This window comes from Pistacia vera, unplaced genomic scaffold, assembly GCF_008641045.1.
Source record: "Pistacia vera cultivar Batoury unplaced genomic scaffold, PisVer_v2 Contig78, whole genome shotgun sequence".
Classification (NCBI taxonomy): domain Eukaryota; kingdom Viridiplantae; phylum Streptophyta; class Magnoliopsida; order Sapindales; family Anacardiaceae; genus Pistacia; species Pistacia vera.
In genome coordinates, this window is record NW_022196645.1 from 1,799,927 (window position 1) to 1,823,542 (window position 23,616).

Genomic DNA, 23,616 nt, shown 5'->3' on the forward strand with positions numbered 1-23,616 from the left:
ACATTATTGATTTGACCTTTTTTTTTTTTTTTTAAGAATTAATTGACACAACTCAAGTCACGATAAATTCAAAATTTAATTAGAACAGGAAAGCGTGAATAATAAAAATTATTACAAATGAAAAAATAAATAAAAATAATCAACACAGTTCACAAGATTTAATATAAGGAAAATATTTACTTGCAAAGACTGGAATGAATTTATTAAACCACTAAAAACTATAAAACTACTTCTCTAATGAATAACACTTTTTCTCAGAAATAAATGACATTTAAAGAATATGAGATATCTTTTGCTAATTACTTTGTTTTAACAGTGTATTTAATTTGTTTCACTTGTGAGGCTAAAGATGTAACATATTGTTTCCAACCAAGTATATATTGTTCACTTTGGGTCTAGCCCTTGTTTAGAAGAATTCAGCACCTTTCGCCATGGGATGCCCGTTCCCATTAAGGAGCACTTGTTCCTCTATCTAGGCAAGCCGTTCCATATGGAACAACCCCGTTCCTCAAGCCATTCCACACTCTGCCTAATATGAGCAAAGCTCGAGGCAAGCCGTTCCATATGGAACGACCTCGTTCCCCAAACTGTTACACAGTCTATCCAATTTGAGCAAAATTCCAAGCAAACCGTTCCATATGAAACGGTCTTGTTCTTCAAGACTGTTCATCTTGGAACGCTCGTTCCACATTAAATAACGCCTGGTCCTCTATCCGCCAAGCTTAGCAGTTTCCCCCTTTTTTCAAGAGTATATTAATAATTGAAATGCTTAAATCCATAAAATACGACTGAATTCTCAATACAAATCGATACTGTATGTTAAACTTCCAAGCTGTAGGAACAAATAGAGAAGGAAAAAGTAGCCTCTTTCCTTATCCTCTTCCAAAAATTAAAAAATAAAAAGTTGTTTAAGTTTCTTTATTTTTCTCCATTGTCAATTCTCCACAACAAATTAATGCAGCAACTCCATAAGTCTTCTAATATTTCCTGCATAACATTATCGATTGAAGTTAAAACCTTAAAATAAGATAAGAGCGAGTTACAGAATATTTGTAGTTAATTGTTTTTTCCTATTTTGAGTGTTTTTTTCTTAATATCTGTAGTTATTTTCAACAAGGAAAGATCTTGTATGTTTAAGCCATCAACGGAAGTTAAGACCTTAAAATAAGATAATAAGAGTACAAATTCTCGTTTTGATAATACACTCCTAAGAGAAAGCCTTTAGAGAGAGCAAATATATGAAATCAGAGTTGAGTGGCTTTTATCTTGGACTCTTTTAACCTTTATTGGTGGAATATTGGCTGTTGTCACTGTAGATACATGCAACCCATTCGGTAGCTCACATAAATCTCTTATAATCTTCATTTTTCATGCTTTTTTTATTTTTATTTTTATTTGTATGTATTGTTTGTTAAGCTATGGGGACTAGATTTTGGGTATTTTTCCATTTTGGGATTGTTGTAGGGATTGTTGTAGTTTATCCCATAATCAGTTATAGGTTAACTAACAAAAAAATTAGCATATGAGGTGTTTGTCTGTTAAATTTTTACTTGTTCTATTAAGAGCTGAGATATAACCTATGCGAAAAAACTAAAGTGGATATTTTATAAATAAACTTTTTTATTATTATTATTAATCATATTATATTTTAATTTTTTTTTAAATAAAAAGCTTAAAATTTTAAAAAGTTGAAATCTAGCCGACGGATCTCCGACTAGAATGTCGCTAGTTATTTACACATTGGTGTCAATTGTGATGTCAAGTACTGTAGTGCTTTGCCACAACGGGTCGGCAAAGTGTTAGTAGACCTGTTGTGGCAAAACGCCATAGTGGTTAACGACATTGTCGGCCAGATCTAGCTTATTTGTTTTTAATATCTTTTTATTATTTTATTTAAATTTGTTAATTAAAAAATTAGAATTTAAGTTTACTTTGGAGTATTTTGTTAATTAACTCCTCTAAAAGCAACTTTTGAAACCATAAGCTCTAAAATACTTCTTTCGAAGTCTTTCAATAAAATAAATTATAGAGCAATCTACTTTCTCTTATAATCACTTTTGAAATGTGTTTACCAAACACATTTAAAGTAAATCGGGGAACAAGTGATAGAAGAGAAGCTACGAGCAACCCCACACTCCCGCTTAGTTTAAATCCACGTGCAATGGTCATACAAAGCTATAAAAAAATTTCTTTCCTTGTTTCTTTAAATCCGTTTGTCTTGTTCACAAATGAGCTTCTATTCATGAAATTGGTGTAATTTTATGCAGTAAAGGAACGAGGAAGTTGAGGAATCCATGGCTGCAAAATAACCATTCTGAATAGTCTGAAAGACAAGCTAGAAGAATATTAAACAAATTATGGACCCAAATTTCATCAAGCAATTCCCCAGAGACTTGATGAAATAATAAAACTCGAAGAGCAAGTTGATGGTTTTGGAGCCTTGAATACTGGATTGTACAAGCTATTTACCTGGCAGAGACGCCATTGACACCTTCCCTTTGGAACAGCGTTTCAGAAACAGGGTGTTTTTCATTGTAAGAAGGATCAATTTGTGAAAGATGTCAGAAAGGCCGTGATTGTCTCAAGGAAAGTTATTTAGTAGGTTGGATGTTCAAGAATCATTGAAGAGGTTCGCTGGCAATGTTCATAATCCTGAGAAGAAATCCGATAGTTTGGATGTGGAGGGTAGAGCAAAGGAGCTGGCCGAATTTATCGTCAATCCTCATCCGCCTTTTCACATTTTTGTGGTTGAAGATTCTGCTAATAAATCTCTGTTGTCCGGACTTATACACAGAGGATGTCAAGAAGCGATTTGCTTGTCGTGTTTGGGTTCGTTTATCTGATATTTTCGAAAGAAAAAGTTCTCAGACATGTACTGAAAAAGGTTACAGGGAACGAAGGAGAGAAAAAATTCCCTCTTGAGTCGTCACTGCAACAGGAGCTGCACAAGAAGAGGTATTTGGTAGTGTTGCGCGACGTCCGGACGCCTGATATTTGGGAGATTATCAAGCATGCTTTTCCAAATTCATCAAATGGTAGCCGAATTATTTTCAGTTTTCAAGAAGCTGATGCAGCGCGGTACCCAGAAGTAAGATTCTTTGGAAGAGAACTTTTAAGGCTCAAATGGGAAGATACTGAATTTGCATCAACTCAAAGCGAGAAGAGTGGGGGCGATGATATTGATAACAAGATAGAGATCGATTGGGAGCTCGACACGCGCCTGGGTGGAGCTTTCAAATATTTGGACAAGGACGATGGCAATGATATTGTTGGGCTAAAGGATAAACTAAATAAATTAGGTCAGTTAACTCTTAAAACGAGTGAAAATCATTTTTTGATCTCAGTTGTGGGTTTAGCAGGCTCCGGCAAGACTACTCTAGTGAAAACATTTTTCGATAATTCATTTGTAAAGCAACAGTTTGAAAGCCGTGCTTGGGTTGATCTTCACGCTTTCCAAGATTTGGGGATGAGAAATGTCTTCATGGAGATATTAAAACAGGTTTCACAAGTTAAGGAAGAAGACGAATCGACTGATCTTGAAAATTTGGGAACTAAGCTTAATCAAAAGTTAAATGGGAAGAGGTTTCTGATAGTGTTGGATAATGTCTATGCGCTCAATGTTTGGTACAATCTTGAAACGATCGTTTCAAAAAATACAAACACTGGTTCCAGGGTGATTCTTATTACCCGTGACGCTTATCTTGCTCGCTGCTTCGGTCTATCGGTTGCTCTTCTCAAGCTCGATCTGCTAAAAGAAGACGACGGTTGGAAGTTGTTCTTGAAGAAGGCGAAACAGGATAAAAGCAGTGAAGAAGACCTGGAAAAGTTTATCAGGAAACCATTGTGGAAAAAATGTTGTGGTTTGCCTCTTGCAATATGCGTGCTGGGTGGAGTGTTGTATAGTAAAAAGTTGAACAATATTTCTGAATGGCCACAAGAGATTGATAAAATCATGCCAGCAGGAGAGGAAAAGGGAGACCTTAAACTGCAGGATATGAATGCAGATCACTCTATATCTGAAGATGTGTTATCTTCCTTGGGTAAATTGGATACTTCACAAATTTGGGCTCTGGGCTACAAGGATCTGTCTCCTCATTTAAAGGCATGTCTCCATTATTTAAGTCTCTTTCCCAAATCATATGAGATTCCTGTAAGAAGGATTCTTCAGTTATGGGTCGCTGAAGGATTGGTGAAAAAAAGTAGTACAGATGGAGAACAAACGGCCCCTGAAGATGAGGTAAAAAAATATTTTGGAGAACTGGAGGCTAGGAGCATGATTGAAGTAGCGAAACGGAGATTAGATGGAACGGCTAAAACTTGTCGAATACCAATTACATTGCGTGACGCCTTCTGTCCTGATGCTGAAGAGAAGGGACTTTTTCACATCCATAGAAAATCGGATTCTGCATCTACTTCAAAAAACTTGAATATCCGCCGGCTAGCCGAGCATTTTGACATAAAAAACAACCCTCCTCCGAGTAAGGACATTGAATATCTACGGTCTTTTATATCTTTCAAAACCAGAAAGAGTGATAAACCTGCAAAAGAAGTAAGCGAGTTTTTGAACAAGACGATATCGAAGAGATTAGGGTTTGGATTGCTGAGAGTGCTTGATCTTGAAGGTGTATACAAACCAGTTCTTCCTGAACTTGGGAAGCTTCCTCTTCTAACTTATGTGGGTCTCAGATGGACATTTCTGGACGGAATTCCTGATTCAGTTGGTGAGCTTTCCGACCTCGAGACGTTAGATGTGAAGCACACGAACATCACCACATTGCCAATGTCCATCTGGAAGACGAAGAAACTTCGGCATCTCTACATGAACGAAATTCATTTTGAATTTCCGGAAAAAATATCGTCAGGAGTTTCTTTACCTGACAACGTTCAGACCATATGGGGCCTTTTAATTGGATTTAAGAAGCCTCCAGGATACTGGTTGGATAGCTTGAAGAGTCTTAAGAAATTGGGATTGACATGCCATTCAAAATCAATTGAAGCTATATCTATCTGGATCTGTAGCCTCACCGATCTTCAAACGCTGAGGTTGAGATCCGTAAATGATTATAGTGAACCTTCAAATCTCAAGTTGGGTTCCATTAAGAAGCTCCTTCACCTCACAGAATTGTATTTACTTGGATAGTTTTCATGTGTGATTAAAGAAATCAAACTTCCTCTATCTCTCAAGATCCTAACCTTGTCAGTGTCAAATCTAAAAGATGACCCAATGCCAGAATTAGGTAAGCTTAAGAACCTTAACATCCTGAGGCTTTTAGCTCATTCCTACACAGGGAAGAATATGATTTGTAAAGGGGAAAATTTTCCTAAACTTCGAGTCTTGAAGATATGGGTGCTTATGAAGCTGGAGGAGTGGACAATTGAGAAAGGAGCCATGCCTGTGCTAAGTGAATTAGAGATCAGATATTGTCCGAAACTGGAGAAGACCGAAGGCCTGGAGAACTTGAGCACATTGAAGGAGTTGAAGTTAACGAATATGAAAAAGGAATTTGTTTCTAAAGTCAAAGAAATCATCAGCGAGCAGCAGCACATAATTAATGAACAGAATTTGGAAACACATCCTCCATGGGTGAGTTTTTATAGCTAATTTGCATTATCTTATTCCGAAGAAGCGTGAATTAATATAATATTATATATTATTGTTTTTTTTTTTTCCTAATTTTCTTATTTGTGTCCTAGGATTGAAAAACTCTTGGAGGCAAGGGGTCTAGAGTGGACGATGCGCAATCTAGTGTAAGATCATATTGGTGTTGATATGCTTTTAAAATTATGGAAAATTGTTTGCGATATTTTTATTTGAAGTTATTTACACAGTGATTTGCTGCTTGGATTTTATTTTTAACTTTATATATGGCTATTATGAATATTTGTATAATAATGAATGTCTACAACGTATATCAACTTAAATTATATATTTCATCACCCATTGCAATTATATATAATGTGTTTACCCTCTTAATATTGTAATACTCTGTTTTGTTTTCTCTTTTAATAGTATGTTATAACACATTATACTGGGACACCTTGTACGTAGACCTGGCAAACGGGCGGGTTGGGTAACCATGGATACGGGCCAAATGGGGGAAAAAATGTGAAGGAAATACACCACCCATACCGGGTCATGCGGATACTGTGGACCCACGGGTCACCCGTTTCTAAGTGTTTGTTACGAAGCAAACCAATAATGCATTTATCATGTTTGTTAAAATGTCAAGGTGAAAACTTTGAAGCGGGGGGCCAATTCGAGAACGTAGATTTCCTGGATTTTCAAAGTTTGTTTAACGGTTAACAACTAAAAGCTTTCCCCTCTTTTCTTCAACTTTCTTATCGAGAAAACATTTCCTGTTGATTTTTTCCCCAATAAATCAATCTCATTTTTATCCTCTCTCCAGACCATCAAACCTCTCTTATACTATCAGATTTTCAAAGTTTCTCTTATTTTCCCGCATTTTCTAAGCAACCAAACAAGGTATACTAATATACTATACCAAAATAAACAAGCATCTGAAGCTCCTGAGAAGGGAAGAAGGCCTCTTGAGAAAGGATAAATCACGTTCACATTTCACCATGCATCCTTGGCTGCCCTGCTACCAACCAAATTCAACGAGTCATGGTTCCAAATAAGTGAAGACACTTTTATAAATTTCATCAGTTATAATGGGAATGAAGAATCGGCGAGATTGAGCGGGAATTGAAGTAATCTCTCAAGTTTGTAATTGCTTTTTCCTTTAAGAATTTTTTCTTTTATTTTGTGTGGGTACCATGGGTATCACTCAGCCCACCCGTAAAAAAAAGGGGGTGGGTTGGATACGGGTAATTTACGGGTCTTAACTATATTAACCCGTACCTCTAAAAATTACCCGGGTACGAGCCGATCCGTTGGTACAGATCCCTTTTTGCAAAGTCTACTTGTACGTATTTCATGTTAAATGTTTTCAGTGTTGACGGCATGAAGGATTATTATCCGCGGACTTTATACATGTACATTTTCTTATGATTTGGTTGTAGGATTTTAGACCAGTGCTTTGTTTTCAAACTTGGAGTTTATGATTTACTTTCTTTCTAAAGAAATGTCTTTTGTTTTAAGAAAAGTTTTTTTGTAAGAATTTTTAGAGACAATTTTTCAGCATTACTACTTTTAGTAACGGATTTTTAGACACATCAGTCACTCGACTCCGAAGAGAGTGCTTGGATCTTATGTAACGGGGAGGACCAAGACATGTCTTGCCATAATGGAAGTTCATGATTAAATAAATTTCACTACAAGAGATATGGCTCCGTTTGGTTGCCAATTGGGAATACTACTTTTAGTATTCCCAAAAAAGTTAAACAGTAAAATACCCAAAAACTTTGATTTTTGGGAATACTACTCCCAATATTATTCAACTTTTTTTAAACCCCTTAAATTTGATAATTTAATTAAATACCCCTAAATATTTTTTTTTAAATTACAAAAACACCCCAGTAATTCATATTTACCAGATTCCAGCCACCACTGTCGGAAAATGGCCGGAATCTGTTAGGATGGCGCACTACCGGCTGAATCTGGCCGGTAGTGCGCCGATATAGCCTTTTCCGGTCAGATCCACGGTGGATCTGGTCGGAAAAGGCCAAATCTAAGGCCAAAGATCTGGCCGTTGACGGCCAGATCTTTGGCCGTAACGGTTTATAACGACGGCCAACAAACGGTCGTCGTTGACCATCAACAATTCGTCGTTGACGAGAAAATACGGCCAGATCTGGCCGTTGACGGCCAGATCCACCGTGGATTTGGTCGGCAAAGGCCATATCGGCGCACGACCGGCAAGATCCAGTCGGTCATGCGCTAATAGGGTGAACCCGGCCACCCTCCGGCGGTGGTGGACGGTTGTCCGTATTTGACATTGGGTTGGGGGTGTTTTTGTTAACTTTTAAGATTTTATTATAGGGGGTGTTTTGTAAATAAACAAATATAGGGGGTATTTTATTAATTTATAAATCCTACATCGTAATACCCGCCCAATTCAACTTTTTTTTTACTTTTTTCAGAAAACTTTTCCCAAAAACACCTAATTGTGAACCAAACGGAGCCATAATATTAAGAACTCGATTATAGGAATTAGATATGTATGGTATCTTACAATTATGACATCTTTTAAAATATGAATTATAATTACTCTATTATGCAATTAGAATAAGAATTAGAGTTCTTTTGAGAGTTAAAATACGAATTACAATTATTCTATTATGCAATTAGAATAGGAATTAGAGTTTTTTTTAGAGTCATTTGGAATCAATTATAAAGCGATGTAATAGCTTAAATTTAGATTGTGCTTACACAATGAAGAATTTTGTTAATTAATCTCTCCGTATCTTGATTTTGGAGGTCTTTGTTTTCATGTAAACAGATCATATCCTTTTATATAACTAGCTAACCAGGCTATTACCCACTCTTGGATGCAATACTTTAATTGATAGCTGTTTGTGCGAAAAATTAATACACCTTCACAGATGCTATATATTGTTTAAGAAGTCTACCTAAAAGAAATTCGCTCAAGCCAGTAGATACTTATTGACCCTTGAATCAGTCAAAGAAGATTAGATATCCTCACGGAGCGCCGATGGGTTTTCCATCATTAGCCCTTCCGTTAGATGCCCAGACGAAAAAAAAAAAAAAAAAAAAACGGAGGCGCCCAGTATAATTGTGAGCTTAGTCAACCCTAATTTGGGTATTTATATAGCCACAAGTACTCCCTAAACTTGAGAAGGCATTACACGGCTGTACGGCTGTATGCCATAAATTTGGTGGCGTTATTTGCTATTAACTTTAACAAATTGCTGACTCAATACTGTAAACGGACAATTATACCCCAGTATAAAGGGAAACGTATGTAATTTTAATTATAGAAAAAGCTGGAACTTTAATTCATGTTTTAAATAAAGGGTCAGTTTTTCCTTATAAATGCTGATACTAAAGTTCAGAGAAAAATGAAGATTGATGAGTTACTATTGAATCTGGAGTTGAATTCTTTGCCTAAGATTTTGCTTCAAAATCCTCCTTTAAGTTGAACGTGGCTGAGGATTTGATCAAATTGTCCTTTGAGGAATTCAGACTGAGTTACTGTTAGAGGCTTTTTTTTTTCTAATGAATTAACGTAGCTGCAGCCTTCAAGTGCAAGCAAAATGCCATGTTCCCTTAAAAGACAATATCTACCTTCTTGAAATAGAACAAGGATTGGGATGCTACAGGCAGTCTAAAATATTTTTACTTAAAATTGGACATAACTTAATTATAATGATACAGAAAGTAGAGTCAATTGAATTCGAAAGTAAAATATAACATATATTGTTTGCTCGATAACTAGATCTCTAAAATAATGGATTTTTTTAAGGGATCTAAACATGATAGTGGGATTGTAATAAAAGCTATGATATTTTATCATGAAAGCTAGATAAAACTTTTTAATTTTTAATTTTTAATTTTTTGATGATTAAGAGTGTCCGGAACAGTTTACGCGCACCTCAATTAATCTTTTAGGATCCTGAAACTATCGGTCGAATAAGAGCTTCAGTGATTATCCCTATTAGAAATAATATTCACGGTATGCCTAAACATTTTATTCATATAACTCTCTTATATATTCCAAAATAATAATAATAAAGAATGTCCCAAACATATATAATGATCTAGCTAGGCCCAGATCGAGGCTTTATAAAAACAAGATATGAAAGTGTAAAAGCAAAAACCTAAAGATAAAAGGGAAGAGTTTTGGAATCGCTTGGAGAAATATAAAGATTATAAATACCAAAACCAGTATCAAAGTAAGGTTTCACTCACTTTCCCTATTACCGAAGTATTCTTTGGCTTCTTCTATATAGTATAATAAACACTAGAGACACATTTTTTAACAATTTCCCACGTTATTATTTTTTACCATTAAGTAGAAAATTTTAAGTTATAATTACTTTTTTTTTTACAGATTTTGTCCCTTGTCACTTGAATTCTTGTCTCCGTCTTAACCATACATGTACTAGTTTTATTAAATTGTCCCACAACGTCAACAAAATTCGGTGATGGGACTTTATCATATAATTAACTATTGTCGTTAAGAATATTAAATTTTGATGGCCTCTTATCGTTTCTCAACTCATATTTATCATAAGTATATTTCTCTATATAAATTGCATAAAAAATAATAATAATAATGAAACTGGCAGAAAGGAATGTCAAAAGGATGTATAATGATCTAGCTAGGCCCAGAGGCTTTAAAGAAAACAAGATATGAAAGTGTAAAGCAAAAGATAAATAAGAAACACTGGGGAATCAAAGCAAGGTTTGCACTCACTTTGCCCATTACCCAAGTATTCTTTGGCTTCTTCTATATAATATAAACAAACAGAAGCTATTGGCAGCATTTTCACAACATAATCACTTATTGGTTTTTGAGTCTAACTTTTCACCTAAAAAACTTTATTGTGTGAGAGGATTACCCATTCTTATAAACTCATTAACTTGAGTGTGCCTAGTTGATATGGCTACAATGCTGAGAAGGGATCCACCCTCCCAGTTACCATCTTTAGGCATGATGGATGCAACCTCCCAGCTACAATCTTTAAGCATGGTGGATGCAACTGTTTCCGCGGTCTTAGAACAATTATCTAGTTCATCTTTAACAAAAAAGATAGAAGGAGCAGGCGTCAACCCCGAAGTACAGCAGCTCAAAAACAATCTTCGAGACATGAAAGAAGTGGTGATTGATGCTGAGCAAAGACAAGTGAAGGAAGAAAATGTGAGGGTTTGGTTGCATGAGCTGAAAAACACACTGTATGATATGGAAGATGCGTTTGATGAGGTATGTTTTTCGTCTTGCGTTTTAATAGTATTTCCAAGTTTATTTTATATATTTGTCTTCTTTGCATATTAAATTCTGACGATGCAACGAGGTAGATAAAGAGCTTGTTTGGTATATTAATACCAAATGTTAGTTTATGCTTAATCAGTGTTGTATATATAGTTGTGTAAATAATGAACGGTCAATTATGTCAATATAGATTATGATAAGTGTCGTTCCAGGATTAATACTAAAATAGTTTTATTATTTCAACGTTTTATAATCGATTATTAATTTATGGCATTTATAATTTTTTGTTTTTTGTTTATATTTTATTTTAAATACTTTTTATAAATTATATAAATTTTGAATATTATGTTTCTTTTAATTGAGTATATACATTTTTTTTTTTCAGAAAAAGAGAGTGATTAGATAACTTTCCATAAACATGTCAAACGAGTTGTATAATGCCAACCGGACCTATTTCTTTTAGGCCCACTTGGCCTATTGCACTAGGCCACCCCATTATGAACAGTGAATTATATTGGGCCAGCCAAACACGATTTTAAATTTAAGGCGCAGATCAACCCGATAGACACGACACAAATGGACTATACCACGCCTAAGCCCAAACATGAACGGGCTAGGGGCTTTGTAGGCTAGGCACAAATACTTCTTTTTTTTTTTTAACTGGAGTTATTGGCAGTTAGGCTTTGGCACCCCCACTATCGGACTGAAAAAGCCTCATTTTTAAAAACACCTCATTTCAAAGTTTGAAAACTAAATATTTTTTCTATAGCACCCACAAAATTCATAAATGCCCTTATCCAATATATATATATATTTTTTTTTAAATTTTAAAAGAGGGTTAACATTTCATTCCCTTCACTTATGCTATACACCTGCTACCACTAGCGGTGTGCGCGTTTGGGTACCCGTCCAAATTCAAAGGAATCAGAATTGAAACTAGAACCGCCCGATTCCTTCGATTTGGAACTAGACCCGAAACTTAAAACATAGATTCTGGTTCTAGTTCTAGGCACCAAGGTTAATTTAAATTACCCTACTTTTAAAAATTGACAAATGAATCCTTTAAAATTTACAAATACACCCCCAATATTTACAAACATTACGTTGTAGTCCCAGCTCCTACTTGGGTACCTGATCGATTCTGGTTTCCGGTTCCTATTGGGTAGAATCGAAACCAGAACCGAAACCAGCTGGTTCCCGATTTCTAGAATTAGAACCTACTTTGTGAGGGTCGGTTTTGAGTAAGAACCGGAAGCAAAATCGCCTAGTTCCTTGGATTTGGAATCTAAACCAAAACCTGAAACATAAGTTCCGGTTCCAGTTTCGGGTACCAAGGTCAATTTTAATTATCCCAACTTTTTAAAAGATGACAAATAAACCCTCTAAAAATTACAAATACACCCAACAGTTTACACAAATTATAATTTAGTCCTGATTCCTGCTCGGGTACTTGATCGATTCCTATTCCCAGTTTTGGTTTCGGTTCCCGGTTTCTACATGGTGGAACCAAAACCAGAACTAGAACCAGCCGGTTCATGATTTCTAGAACCAAAACCTACCTTGTGAGGGTCAATTTTGAGTAGGAATTGGAACTAGAAACTCGGGTACCCGTCGATTCCAATTCTGGCCGATTCTTTAGCACACCCCTAACAACCACGGTTATTCCTAAAACAAAATTCTAGATAATCAAATTGAAAGTTCTAAAAAATTAGAGCTAAAAATTCCTTACAAATATTCCCAAGAACATAATAGAGTTAAACAATACAAAAATTATATAGATTAAAGTAGCTACCAATACTTTGAAGAATTTAATAACAATATATTTATATGTGACCACAAACAATATCATATTTCAATTCCTATCTTTATTATTCATTCTCTCAAAAGAAATTAGGGTTTATGAAATAATAGTGGGGTGTCAAAAGTGCTTTTAAAGAATAAGAAATTAAAGTTAATTTTAATAATTTTTATATAGGGTTAAATTTGTCATTATAAATTTTAATAAAAAGTGGGGGCTTATTTAATCTATTAGTTGGTTGCTAATTGATCCTTTTTTTTTTTTTTTTTTAATTAAGAGTTGTGTTGGGGAGAGAGTTATAGATTTAACTTGCTTTAGTGTATAGTTACCCATTTTAAGTATAGCGGCATTATTACCAAGTTGGTTAAGATATTTCCAAATTAACCACATCAAACACAAGTGTGAAAAATAAAAAACACAACTATATGCATGGTTTAGCTAAATCCACTTTTAGCCTTCATCCTTGGGACCTTGTCTGAAGCAATTCACTAAGTTAAAAACACATTACAAGGTATAGGTCAAAGTTGATCTAAGATATAGTAAAAATAACTCTTTGTTCAACTTTACACTTAATACCATACTTTGAATCCTTAATGTAATAACTCTTTGGACATTCTTCATGTCAAGAAAACACTTGAGAACAACTTGTGAACCACTAAGCTTCAAACACTGACGCCACGCTCCAGCATCAATAAAGGAACCATGTTCCAAGAGCTATCAAGTCTATGGTGAGGTTTTGGCACAAAATGAAAATGAACCTATGAACCTTAAGAGAAAGAATACTCTAAGAAATTTCAGAGTACAATAAAATAAAATATCAAAATGTAAGATTCATACACGCAAGAAAGTGTATTATATAATGTAGAGTTTCTTGCTCAACACTATAGTGTCATCTCAACCAACAAGGGGCTGACCCATGTTTATCCAAATAAGGAAAGTCTTACTTCTTTTGGTTTGGACCACAAAACAAATTGGAAAAAAAAACTTTAATCCCTAGGACCACTTAAGGATACTATGACACATGTAAAAATGTCATAAAATGTGAGAGACAAAGATAAAAAATATATTTTTCACTTTATCAGACATGCAACTCATGTTGGGTTACAAATGTCTGAAGCAAGAGTGTAAGCACAAACTGTTGTGCACACACACTCTAAACGAAACAATCCAAAACATAAGTTTGACAATCAGTGTGCACGCATAACTGATGTGCACACACACAAAACAAATGAAACAAGCCAAATCATAAGATGTTGACAACAAGTGTGCATATATAACTGTTGCACACACACAACTCATAAGTGTGACAAATATGAATATTCCATGAATTGTTATTCAAGCCTCACCATAACTCTTTCCCATTATTAATTTTTCAAAATTTCAAAATATATATTATATATGCAAATTACCAAAAAGTACTATTTATATCATAACCTTTAACAAGTTTTTCTAGTTTTTGATACTTTTAAAGATTCTATAATTCTAGTATCACAATCTATTTATTTAATTCAATTATACTGTTTTTCCTGTTTCTGGTTTATTTACTAAATTAGTTTTATGGATTTTAGAATTTAGAACTTTTAATAATCTGTTTCAAGACCTTTTACATCTGCTTTCATCTTCTTTGTCTGTAACTTTTGGCTTGAAGTAAACCACTTGAACTTGTTTTCTTATTTCATCAAATTATTAATAATTTAATGATAAATAATTTGATTTAGCACAACATTCAATTATTGTCTTGAAGAAATAAGAAGGAATAGGAAAGTAGAGAAATTAAGAAGGAATAGAAAAGGGCAATTTTGGAATAAACTAAAATTTTTATTTTCTCTAATTGATTTTGAGGCTTAGAAAGAGTTGGGTGGGAATTAAATAACACCACTCGTAATTTATAGATATAATCATAAAAGTAAATTTTAAAAGATTTACTTTTATGATATTCAATTTGAAATAGATATGTAATTCATTAGGTGAATGTTGCAATCTTTAACGAGAAAAATAAAATACACAAAAACTTCAGTTCAATCAAATAGGATGTGGTGCATCCTATTGCTAATGGAAAAAAAATTAATTAATAATTGATTCATAAATCTATAATTTTTTAATATTAGCTAATTCATAAGTTACTAATTTTATATTATAAGTTCATTCATATAAATTAGTTATTATATTATATAAATTAATTTACATAAACTAGTTACTTTATTAGATAAATGAAATGATTGTTAGGAAAATTGATATAGACAGAATTTAAATGTCAGTTAGGACAATTGATAGTGCAAAAAACAATTTATCAAACACTTGATGTGTGGATGCTAACCAAGGATCCCAAGCTTAAAACAATAATCCAAGATTACAAACAGTTGGCAATATATAAGAGTTATAAATACAAGGAGAACACATAAATCAGCACAATGATATCTGTGGTTTCGTCAAATGGCCTACATCTATAGTGATGATAATGGTTTCATTGCAACACTCCCACACTCCTCATAATAGCCAAGTATACAAGTTTTCATCTAATCTCAACGCTAGTAGATATTGCTACTCCTAGAGAATGACTTTGCCAATGTTGTTAGTGTATGTGAAGAGAAAGATATGGCCTTGAAGCTTTTTCTTATGAGTATAATTAGGGAAAAAAGGAATTTAAACATTAATTTGTATTAAAAGGTTTTTCTTATGAGTAGTTATGTAGTTGAGAGATTAATTTTGAGTAATTAATGGTGTTGGTGTCCATTTTCAATTATTTTTCCTCAAACTTTTCCCAGGTGTTACGTATACCCAATGAAAAAGTAGCTTCCTTGATAAAAGATTTAAACAGCAGGCTACGCAGTATTGCCACAGCGAAAAATATGTTTGGTTTTACTGTGAAGAGGAGTGTTGAGAAGCCTGAGCCATTCCAATGCATATCCTTGGTTGATGAGTCTGAGATGATTGGTCAAATTGAGCTTAAGCAAAAGCTAATAGGTATGTTGTGTGAGAGTCGTAGTGACAAACAAAAAGGTCCTCATATCATCTCACTTGTAGGGATGAGAGGAACTGGAAAGACATCTCTCGTTAAAGTTGTTTATGAAAATGATAAGATAGCAAGTACATTTGAGAAAAAAATATGGGTTTCTGCATCAAATATTTTTGATGAGCTCAAGATCGCCAAAGCAATTGTTGCAGCTTTAGAAGGTGCAACGCCTGCATTTGTAGATTTAGGGTCTCTTCTACAACATCTATGCAAACTCATTATTGGAAGAAGAATTCTTCTTGTCTTAGACGATGTGCAAATAGAAGATTACAACAGGTGGAAACCCCTTCATTATTGTCTAGAGAATTGTCATTCTGAAAGTAAGATTTTGATCACTACACAGAAGGAGTCAATTTCACGAATAATGAAGGCGGCTGACATTCTCACTGTTAAGGAATTATCTGATGAGGAATGTCAATCATTGTTTAGACGGTTTGCATTTTTTAATAAGTTGCCGAAACAATGTGAAGAGTTAGAACCCTTTGTTAAACAAGTTGTAGATAAATGCAAGGGCTTGCCTCTCGCCCTAAAAGTGATGGGGAGTTTCTTGTGCTCTAAAAGAACCACATTAGAGTGGCAAAGTATATTAAACAGTGAGATGTGGAAAGTTGATGAAGAGTTTGAGACTGGCATTCCTTTCTTCTTGTTGAGTTATATCAATTTACCTTCCATGGTAAAAAGATGTCTCTCATATTGTGCCATCTTTCCCCAAAATTACCTGATAAACAAAGATCAGTTAATTAAATTATGGATGGCACAAGGTTACCTTGGATCAGAAAACAATAAAGAGATGGAACTAATGGGTCAAGAATTTTTTGACTACTTAGTAACACGCTCTTTTTTTCAAGAGTTTGATATAGACGATGACGGTGGTATCATAAGTTGTAAGATGCATGGGATAGCGTACAATTTTCTCAAACTTATCACTAAGCATGAATGTTTGGCAATGGAAGTCAATGGTGACGAACAACCAAGCCCAAATCCCGATTATCAAGACAAAGTTCGTCAATCAATGTTGATGCTTAGTAAGGAAGCCTCATTTCCCAACTCTATACTTGGCTTTACAAAATTGCGCAGTCTCTTGGTTCAAGGTGAGGTAACAAACTCTTCATCAGTGCCACAGGAAGTCTTTGATAAACTGTTGCTATTAAGAGCATTAGATATTAGTGGAAAACTTTTGTATGAGGATTCAATTGTTAACATTCCATCAACGAAGATAGGAAAATTGATCCATTTGAGATATCTTAATTTTTCCTTGCTAAAGATATCAGAATTACCCGAGGATTTATGTGAGTTGTATGATTTACAGACCTTGGAGATCAGTCAATGCATCAATCTCAACAAATTACCTCAGGGGATGGAAAAGTTGATAAATCTAAGGCATGTGGTAAATGATGAGACTTCATTGAATTACATGCCCAAAGGAATGGAAAGATTAACTTGTCTTCGTACATTAAAAGAATTTGTTGTTAGTGGTGGTGTCAATGCTAGCAATGCATGTAGCCTTAAATGCTTGGAGAATTTTGTCTATCTCCAAGGGTCTCTAAGTATAAGAAAGTTGGGAGATGTGACAGAAAAGGTTGATCCTGGGAAAGAAAAACCACTTAAGAACAAGAAAAACCTCCTTCATTTGTATCTAAATTTCGAGAAAGATACAGAAGAAGAGACGGCAAATAAGGATGAAAATGTTCTTGAAGTCTTACAGCCACCTTCAACTTTAGAGAGATTAGAGATTAGAGGCTACAAGGGCAAGACAATCTCACCCAAATGGGTAATGTCATTAAGGAAGCTGAGAATGTTAAATCTCCATGAATGCATGAACTTAGACCATTTGCCTTCGTTGGGAGAATTGTCATCCCTCGAGTCACTTTCTATAACAAGTATGCACGTGAAAAAAGTGGATAATGAATTTTTGGGAAGAGAGAGCGTCGTCAATTCGCCACATTCATTATTTATTGCCTTCCCTAAATTGAAGGCTCTAAGATTTGTCAACATGGAGAAATGGGAAGAATGGGAAGCGACAACTAATGCGATATGGGAAGAATTTTGTGATTCTACAATCATGCCTTGTCTTCGTTCTTTATCACTTGTACATTGTCCCAAATTGAAGGCATTACCAGATCACATTCTTCAGGTTGCAACGTTGAATGAATTGAATATCAGTTGGTGTCCTTTGTTGAAAGCGCGTTACGATAATCGCTACGGACAGGATTGGGACAAGATCTCTCTTATTCCTAAGATTATGATTAATTTTAAGTATGTGGAGAGAGGGAAGCAAATCGGTATTGCCTAAGGACCACAGGTGATTATTTCGATTCCTTTATTTCTATATTATTGTAGTTAATACTTAAGAAATTGTTTCAATCTTTTGTTATGTTTCATTATCATTCATCTAATTTTCAAGTATATATACATGGCTATAATTTTGCTGGAGATAAAATAAGATCTTCCAAACTCATCATCCAATCTTTTTGACGAAATTTAAATGCATAGTCATATGATTTTCACACTGATATTACTTTCTATTTTCTAAAATGGGTGGATTTCAAAAATTCATATAGGTGGTGAACTATCTAATATTTGTTACAATATGTATGTCTACCTATTCTATAAACTAGTAAATTTTATTGAACCATATTTGCAGGAGTTAGAAGTAGAAGTTTCAAGATTATAATGCCCAAAATTATGGTCTTCAAGTATCATTATCACAACATGATTTTCTTGAGAAATTTACTTTTGTTGTTGATATCTTTAAAATGAAATTGGATAATAATTTTGGTCAACGATCATTATTTTACATATTTTATTCTTCCAGCTGTTTGTGTTGAAGAAAATATATATTTCTTGTTGCAGTGGCTTTAAATAGTGGTTTGTGCATATGCTTGCGAAAAGAGTGATAGGAGAGGATTGTCTTCGAGAAAATTAAGGTATGTATTTACAAGAAATGAAGACTACCATTGTATATAGATGTTTTTTTTTCTGAAGTACTAAATTTCAGATTCTCAAAATTTGGATTAATCCAAAAGTAGAGAACACTTTATAGGAAAAACTCATATTCACCTATATATATATATATGTATGTCCACATATCATCGAGGATCATGATCTTACATATTACATTTTTCAGGTGTGTTGAAGAACATATTTTCTTGTTGCAAAGGCTTTAAATAGTATGATAAGATTGTCTTAAGATTTGAGATATGTATGTTAAAGAAATGAAATGAAGACGTCCATTGTATATAGATAATTTTTCTGAAGCAAAGTCCACCTTGATTTTAAAAACACTATAAGCCCTAGGAATGTCATACATTAAAAAAAATCACTATTAAATTCTCATAATATTGTCATATTTTATACCATTTCTTCTTTAATTAATGATTAAATGGTGTTTAACTTTGACGATCATCTATTGACATTCTTAGTTTACTACGATGGCATCTTAATTCCTGGTTACATAGGTTTGATAATTGAATCTTTAAAATGGCATGTAGCTAGTCAAGTTTAGTCCTGGCATTTAAATTCTGAACTGCATGAGGTTTGAATCTCATGGTACTTATTGATAAATTTCGATGGAATTCATGAACTCGAAAAATCGGTTTCTTAAAAATTGTGAATCACCAACTTAGCTTTGTATCATTTCAGGAGCAATACTTTTGCATGTTTATGAATTAATTCCAAGTTCTACTATAAATGTTGTCCTATGAATAATGTGCTAAGTAATGTCTCTTCATATATAAGATTATAAATTAAATTTTCAATGTAACCCTGACTATAGCAGTGATAATTAATTTTAACTTTTCTTGATTGCAGCTCCTTACGATGTTTAATTTCATGAGTGAAGAGCAAAATTTTCTTCTTGTTGAAAAAGAGCATTCCTTAAGTTGTTGGTTATGGTTAACTTCTCACACCAATATCTCAGCGGTTCTTTGTTCAAAATACTTTTAATGCTTAATGATTTCTAGTTATCAATTGCGTGTTTCATTTACAAGCATTTGCTTTTGTTGTTTATTGGCTCAAATTTGTTTGTTTTAGTTTAGAGTTTTTATAGATAAAATGTAGAGAGACTTGACAGTGCTTATTGTCGAGACTTGAGAATACTCTCTAGGATTGGATTTATTGTAATGAAACAATATTATCACTCGTGGACGTAGACTATTTGGTCAAATACCGTATATCGATCGTTGTGATGTTTTTTGTGTTTGTTGTGGTGTTTATTTTTATATATTGTTGATCATTTGTAATCTTTAGTGGTGGAGCTAGCATTCGCCCAGGGTGGGCCAATGCCATCCCTGAAAATGCCAAAAAAATTCATAAATTTTATAAACTTACTATTACACCCTAAATAGTCTATTTGTTTTATTAATTACTCAATCCAATATAATGTCCAAAAACAAAATAAATAAGGTAGTTAGATTATAAAAAAATAAGGCCCATATTATATAAATTTATTTGAACACATTACTTGTAGAAAAATTGTAAAACATATATATATATAAACTTAATAAATTATGGTTTTGATGTTAGACAAATCTCTTATTATCTTGGTAATTCTATATTTCTAAAAGGTTTTTAACTTAGTTTACCTTTAGGAAATTATTATTTTTTATCGGTTTATTTTTTATATGTCAGAATCCTATTTACTTTCCACTGCAATCAAGATCCATAATCTTACTTGAAGTGGTAAGCTTAATCTGATAAAGGCAAGTGAAAATATTTCTTTCTTGATTGAGACTCATCCATCTAGTAGGACTCCAACCTCTTTGGTTCACTGTATAAGCGAAGGTCAAACCTCTCATTATGGATTAAAAAATAACCCATAGCTCTTAGCTCTCAAAGTTCTTGCTCCCAAGAATCTCTATCTCTCTTGCCATAAAGTTTAGTTCCGACTAACTTTACCACCCTCCACCACAAAGCTGTGCTCTGGCCACTTTGTGTTAGTCTAGCCCTAGCTGCATTATTCCGATAAACCCTTCACGCTTTTAGCCCTCACTAAAGTACCTTCAACCTTGCTAACTTAAATGTCAGAGTGCCTATGCTAGACACCACACCAGTGTCACCTAAGCCTTCACATTCTTTTTCCCTGTTTGTGTAGGTCCACCAGATTGTTAGTGGCTTGCTTTTCACAAGATCTGTCCTTTTCGAATTGTAGATTTTATCGTCTACAGTTTGGCACATACCATAGGGCCCTAACAATCTTTCGACTAAAAATGACCTACTCCTTTCATTCTTACTCCCTCCGTTCAGCCATCATGACTGGAAGTACTGAAACCCCTTAGCTTGATGTCTCAACTCAGGTTGCAACACTTACCACACTTGTGCAAGAGAGCAACGAAAAGTACCAAACACTAGAAGCTCAAAACGTCGCCATTCGTGCAGAGAACCAAGCCTTTTTTTATAAGGTAAATCAATTCTACTCCCTAGATTGGACATTGAGTCAGCAACATGCCTCCTCCTCTCGCCTCATTATTTATCGCTGAAAATTGTTCACCACCCTGGATCATGGAACCTTACTCCAACCACCACAATGAACCTAGTCGAGCTGACCCAAGCCAAGATCACTTAACCCATCACTCTCTCGGCTACCAAAACACTCACACAAATGACCCTATCCCAACAATACCAACTAAACACGCCTTTCACTCTCCCACAAACACAACCCTTGCATTCAGTAGCCGGTTCATCCCATAATTCACTCTCGTTCGACTTGGCCATACACATCAACACCAATGTGTTCCCCCACCTTTAAAACACAAGCCTTTACACCCCCATGGCAACCCTCCTTGAGCAAACGTTAGCCAAGCAGTTATCTAAGATGGAAGCCATGATCCAACGCATCCCTGACATGCCCACACCCCTCAAGAAAAGCCAACCCAAAGCTGTAGGGTTTTAATCAAATAAAGTGCAAAACAATAAACAAAAATTTTATTCGAAACCCATAATCTTGGATCATAGATTGATGTTAATAATTATTCAAATCAAACATATACATAAGATTAAACAAACGTTATAATCAAACCTTCAATTGGAGGCTCTTTCGGGTGTTGTAGAAAACACTACCACTTGAAGAGGAGAAACGCACGAATGGAAATTTGCACAAAAACAGTAATCCCCACACGATCAATTTGCTAGTTTGAGAGTGAAGGTTAAAAGAAGAAAAAGGGAAGAAAATTTTATAAGAAAATTTCTCTTTACAACTTTTAGCTTGGGAGGCAAAATTGGGCTTATGAGGAAATAAGGGTTAAGGCCTCTTTTTGTAGGCAAACCCTAACCCTAATGTCCCTTGTGATATACAAGAATACCCCCACTAATATCTATTATTTATAAATAAATAATTAGACTTTACTTAGTGCCCAAGAAAAAGTTAGTTTGGTATTTTATTATTATTGTTTAATTATACAATAACAATTCACTATTTAAAATGTATATACACCAATATATAAATTTAAATAATGATTATTTATTTAAAATATATATACACCAATATATATATATATATATATCTATCTAATATTATATATTATATCTATATATAGAATTATTTATTTATTTATTTAAATAAACATGTAATGTTACAAATTAAATCCAATATCATATTGGACATAGGCGATAACCTTCTAGCAAATTTAATTGCACCGTAAGAATTACTAAACTACCCTATTGTCTTGAATCGACGAACTGCCCTCAATCCAAATCTTTTTTTAATTTATCTTTTAAGTGTGTGACCTATAGGCTCCTTATCATATCAGTAGTGGGTAATATCATAATTGACACTTAATCCATTGTCTATTATACACAAACTAAGATTGGCCTCTAGCCAGGCATCATGGCAGCCCAATAGATTTGGGTTCAGCGTATCAGCTACTTGTCAACGATACAATTACCGTGCAATCGAATCATTTCCTTAACTATTATCTCATCAAGGTTTGAAGTACAAAATTAATTTCAACTTCAAATATACTACAGTATTATGGTTGTTGTCATTTACCGAATTACTTAGCGAGATAAATTTTCTTGTACCCAAGAGTGATGAATCCTTTGTCGATCCACCATAGCCATGATATGCTTCTCAATGTAGCCAATCACTTTCGTACTTTAAGTGCCCTAAATAGGACCACGTTAGGCCAGCGTCAAACTATGCTGATATTTACACATGACGCTCTAATTATCTCAATTCTAAGGATCATATGCACCAACATCCATTAGAGGATATATTCCATAGACATTGGGGTTAGCATCTATATGGAATCCTCTAGAGGGTTAGTTCAGTGAACTTGCCAACCGTAAGCACCTATGCATTGCACCAAGTTGTCACCAAACAACTTCAACATGTAAGATCTGTTACTATCTTTCGATAGGGTTGTTTAGTGCTATGACAGCCCTACTGTATTATTTGTGCCCTTAGCTAGAATAATACTGGGGCTATGGACGTTTCTAGAATGGCCATCAAATGTGCTCATAGGGATCTCACAATCAAGACTTATTACCGCTTGATTCCCCATCACGGTTCAACCATTCTAAGGACATATATTATAACATATACGAAATATGATTTACATAATATAGAGATGTCTTTTATTAATATCAACATGTTTTACAAGTAGTCAATTACTATAATTGGATTGGCTTTGAGGCACCTATCCTAACAATCTCCTACTTGCACTATAGCCAATCATTCATGTATTTAATACCGGATGATGCTAAGTGTTTATCATGCTTTTGCTGCGACAAAGCTTTCGTTAGTGGGTCTGCAACATTGTCCTTAGTAGGAAATTTGTAGATTTGTACATCGCCTTTCTGGATAATCTCCTGAATGAGATGGAAAAGTCTAAGTATGTGTTTAGATTGCTAACGAGACCTTGGTTCCTTGGCTTGAGTAATAGCACCAGTGTTGTCATAGTATAACTCTACTAGATCAACTATGCTTGGAACCACTTCAAGCTCAGTAAAGA

The 23,616-nt window shown here is 34.3% G+C and overlaps 2 protein-coding genes across 2 annotated transcripts; both read left to right on the forward strand.

The window, feature by feature from the left end:
• Positions 1-2,797: 2,797 nt before the first annotated feature.
• LOC116116638 (probable disease resistance protein RF9) lies at positions 2,798-5,838 on the forward strand. Its single transcript, XM_031402694.1, is given in 2 exon segments — positions 2,798-5,584; positions 5,695-5,838. Coding segments are annotated over 2 exon segments (2,793 nt in total). The 3' UTR covers positions 5,701-5,838.
• A 4,688-nt stretch (positions 5,839-10,526) lies between these two features.
• Positions 10,527-17,960, forward strand: LOC116116639 (putative disease resistance RPP13-like protein 1). Its single transcript, XM_031402695.1, has 2 exons — positions 10,527-10,847; positions 15,420-17,960. Exons 1-2 carry the CDS (start codon positions 10,527-10,529, stop codon positions 17,958-17,960), a joined length of 2,862 nt encoding a protein of 953 aa, XP_031258555.1.
• Positions 17,961-23,616: the final 5,656 nt, after the last annotated feature.

Excerpts from the sequence above, each read along its gene's own strand:
- LOC116116639 (XM_031402695.1), top strand. The coding sequence starts at position 10,527 with ATGGCTACAATGCTGAGAAGGGATCCACCCTCCCAGTTACCATCTTTA. Across the intron at positions 10,848-15,419 it reads TGGAAGATGCGTTTGATGAG|GTGTTACGTATACCCAATGA; the intron begins GTATGTTTTTCG and ends AACTTTTCCCAG.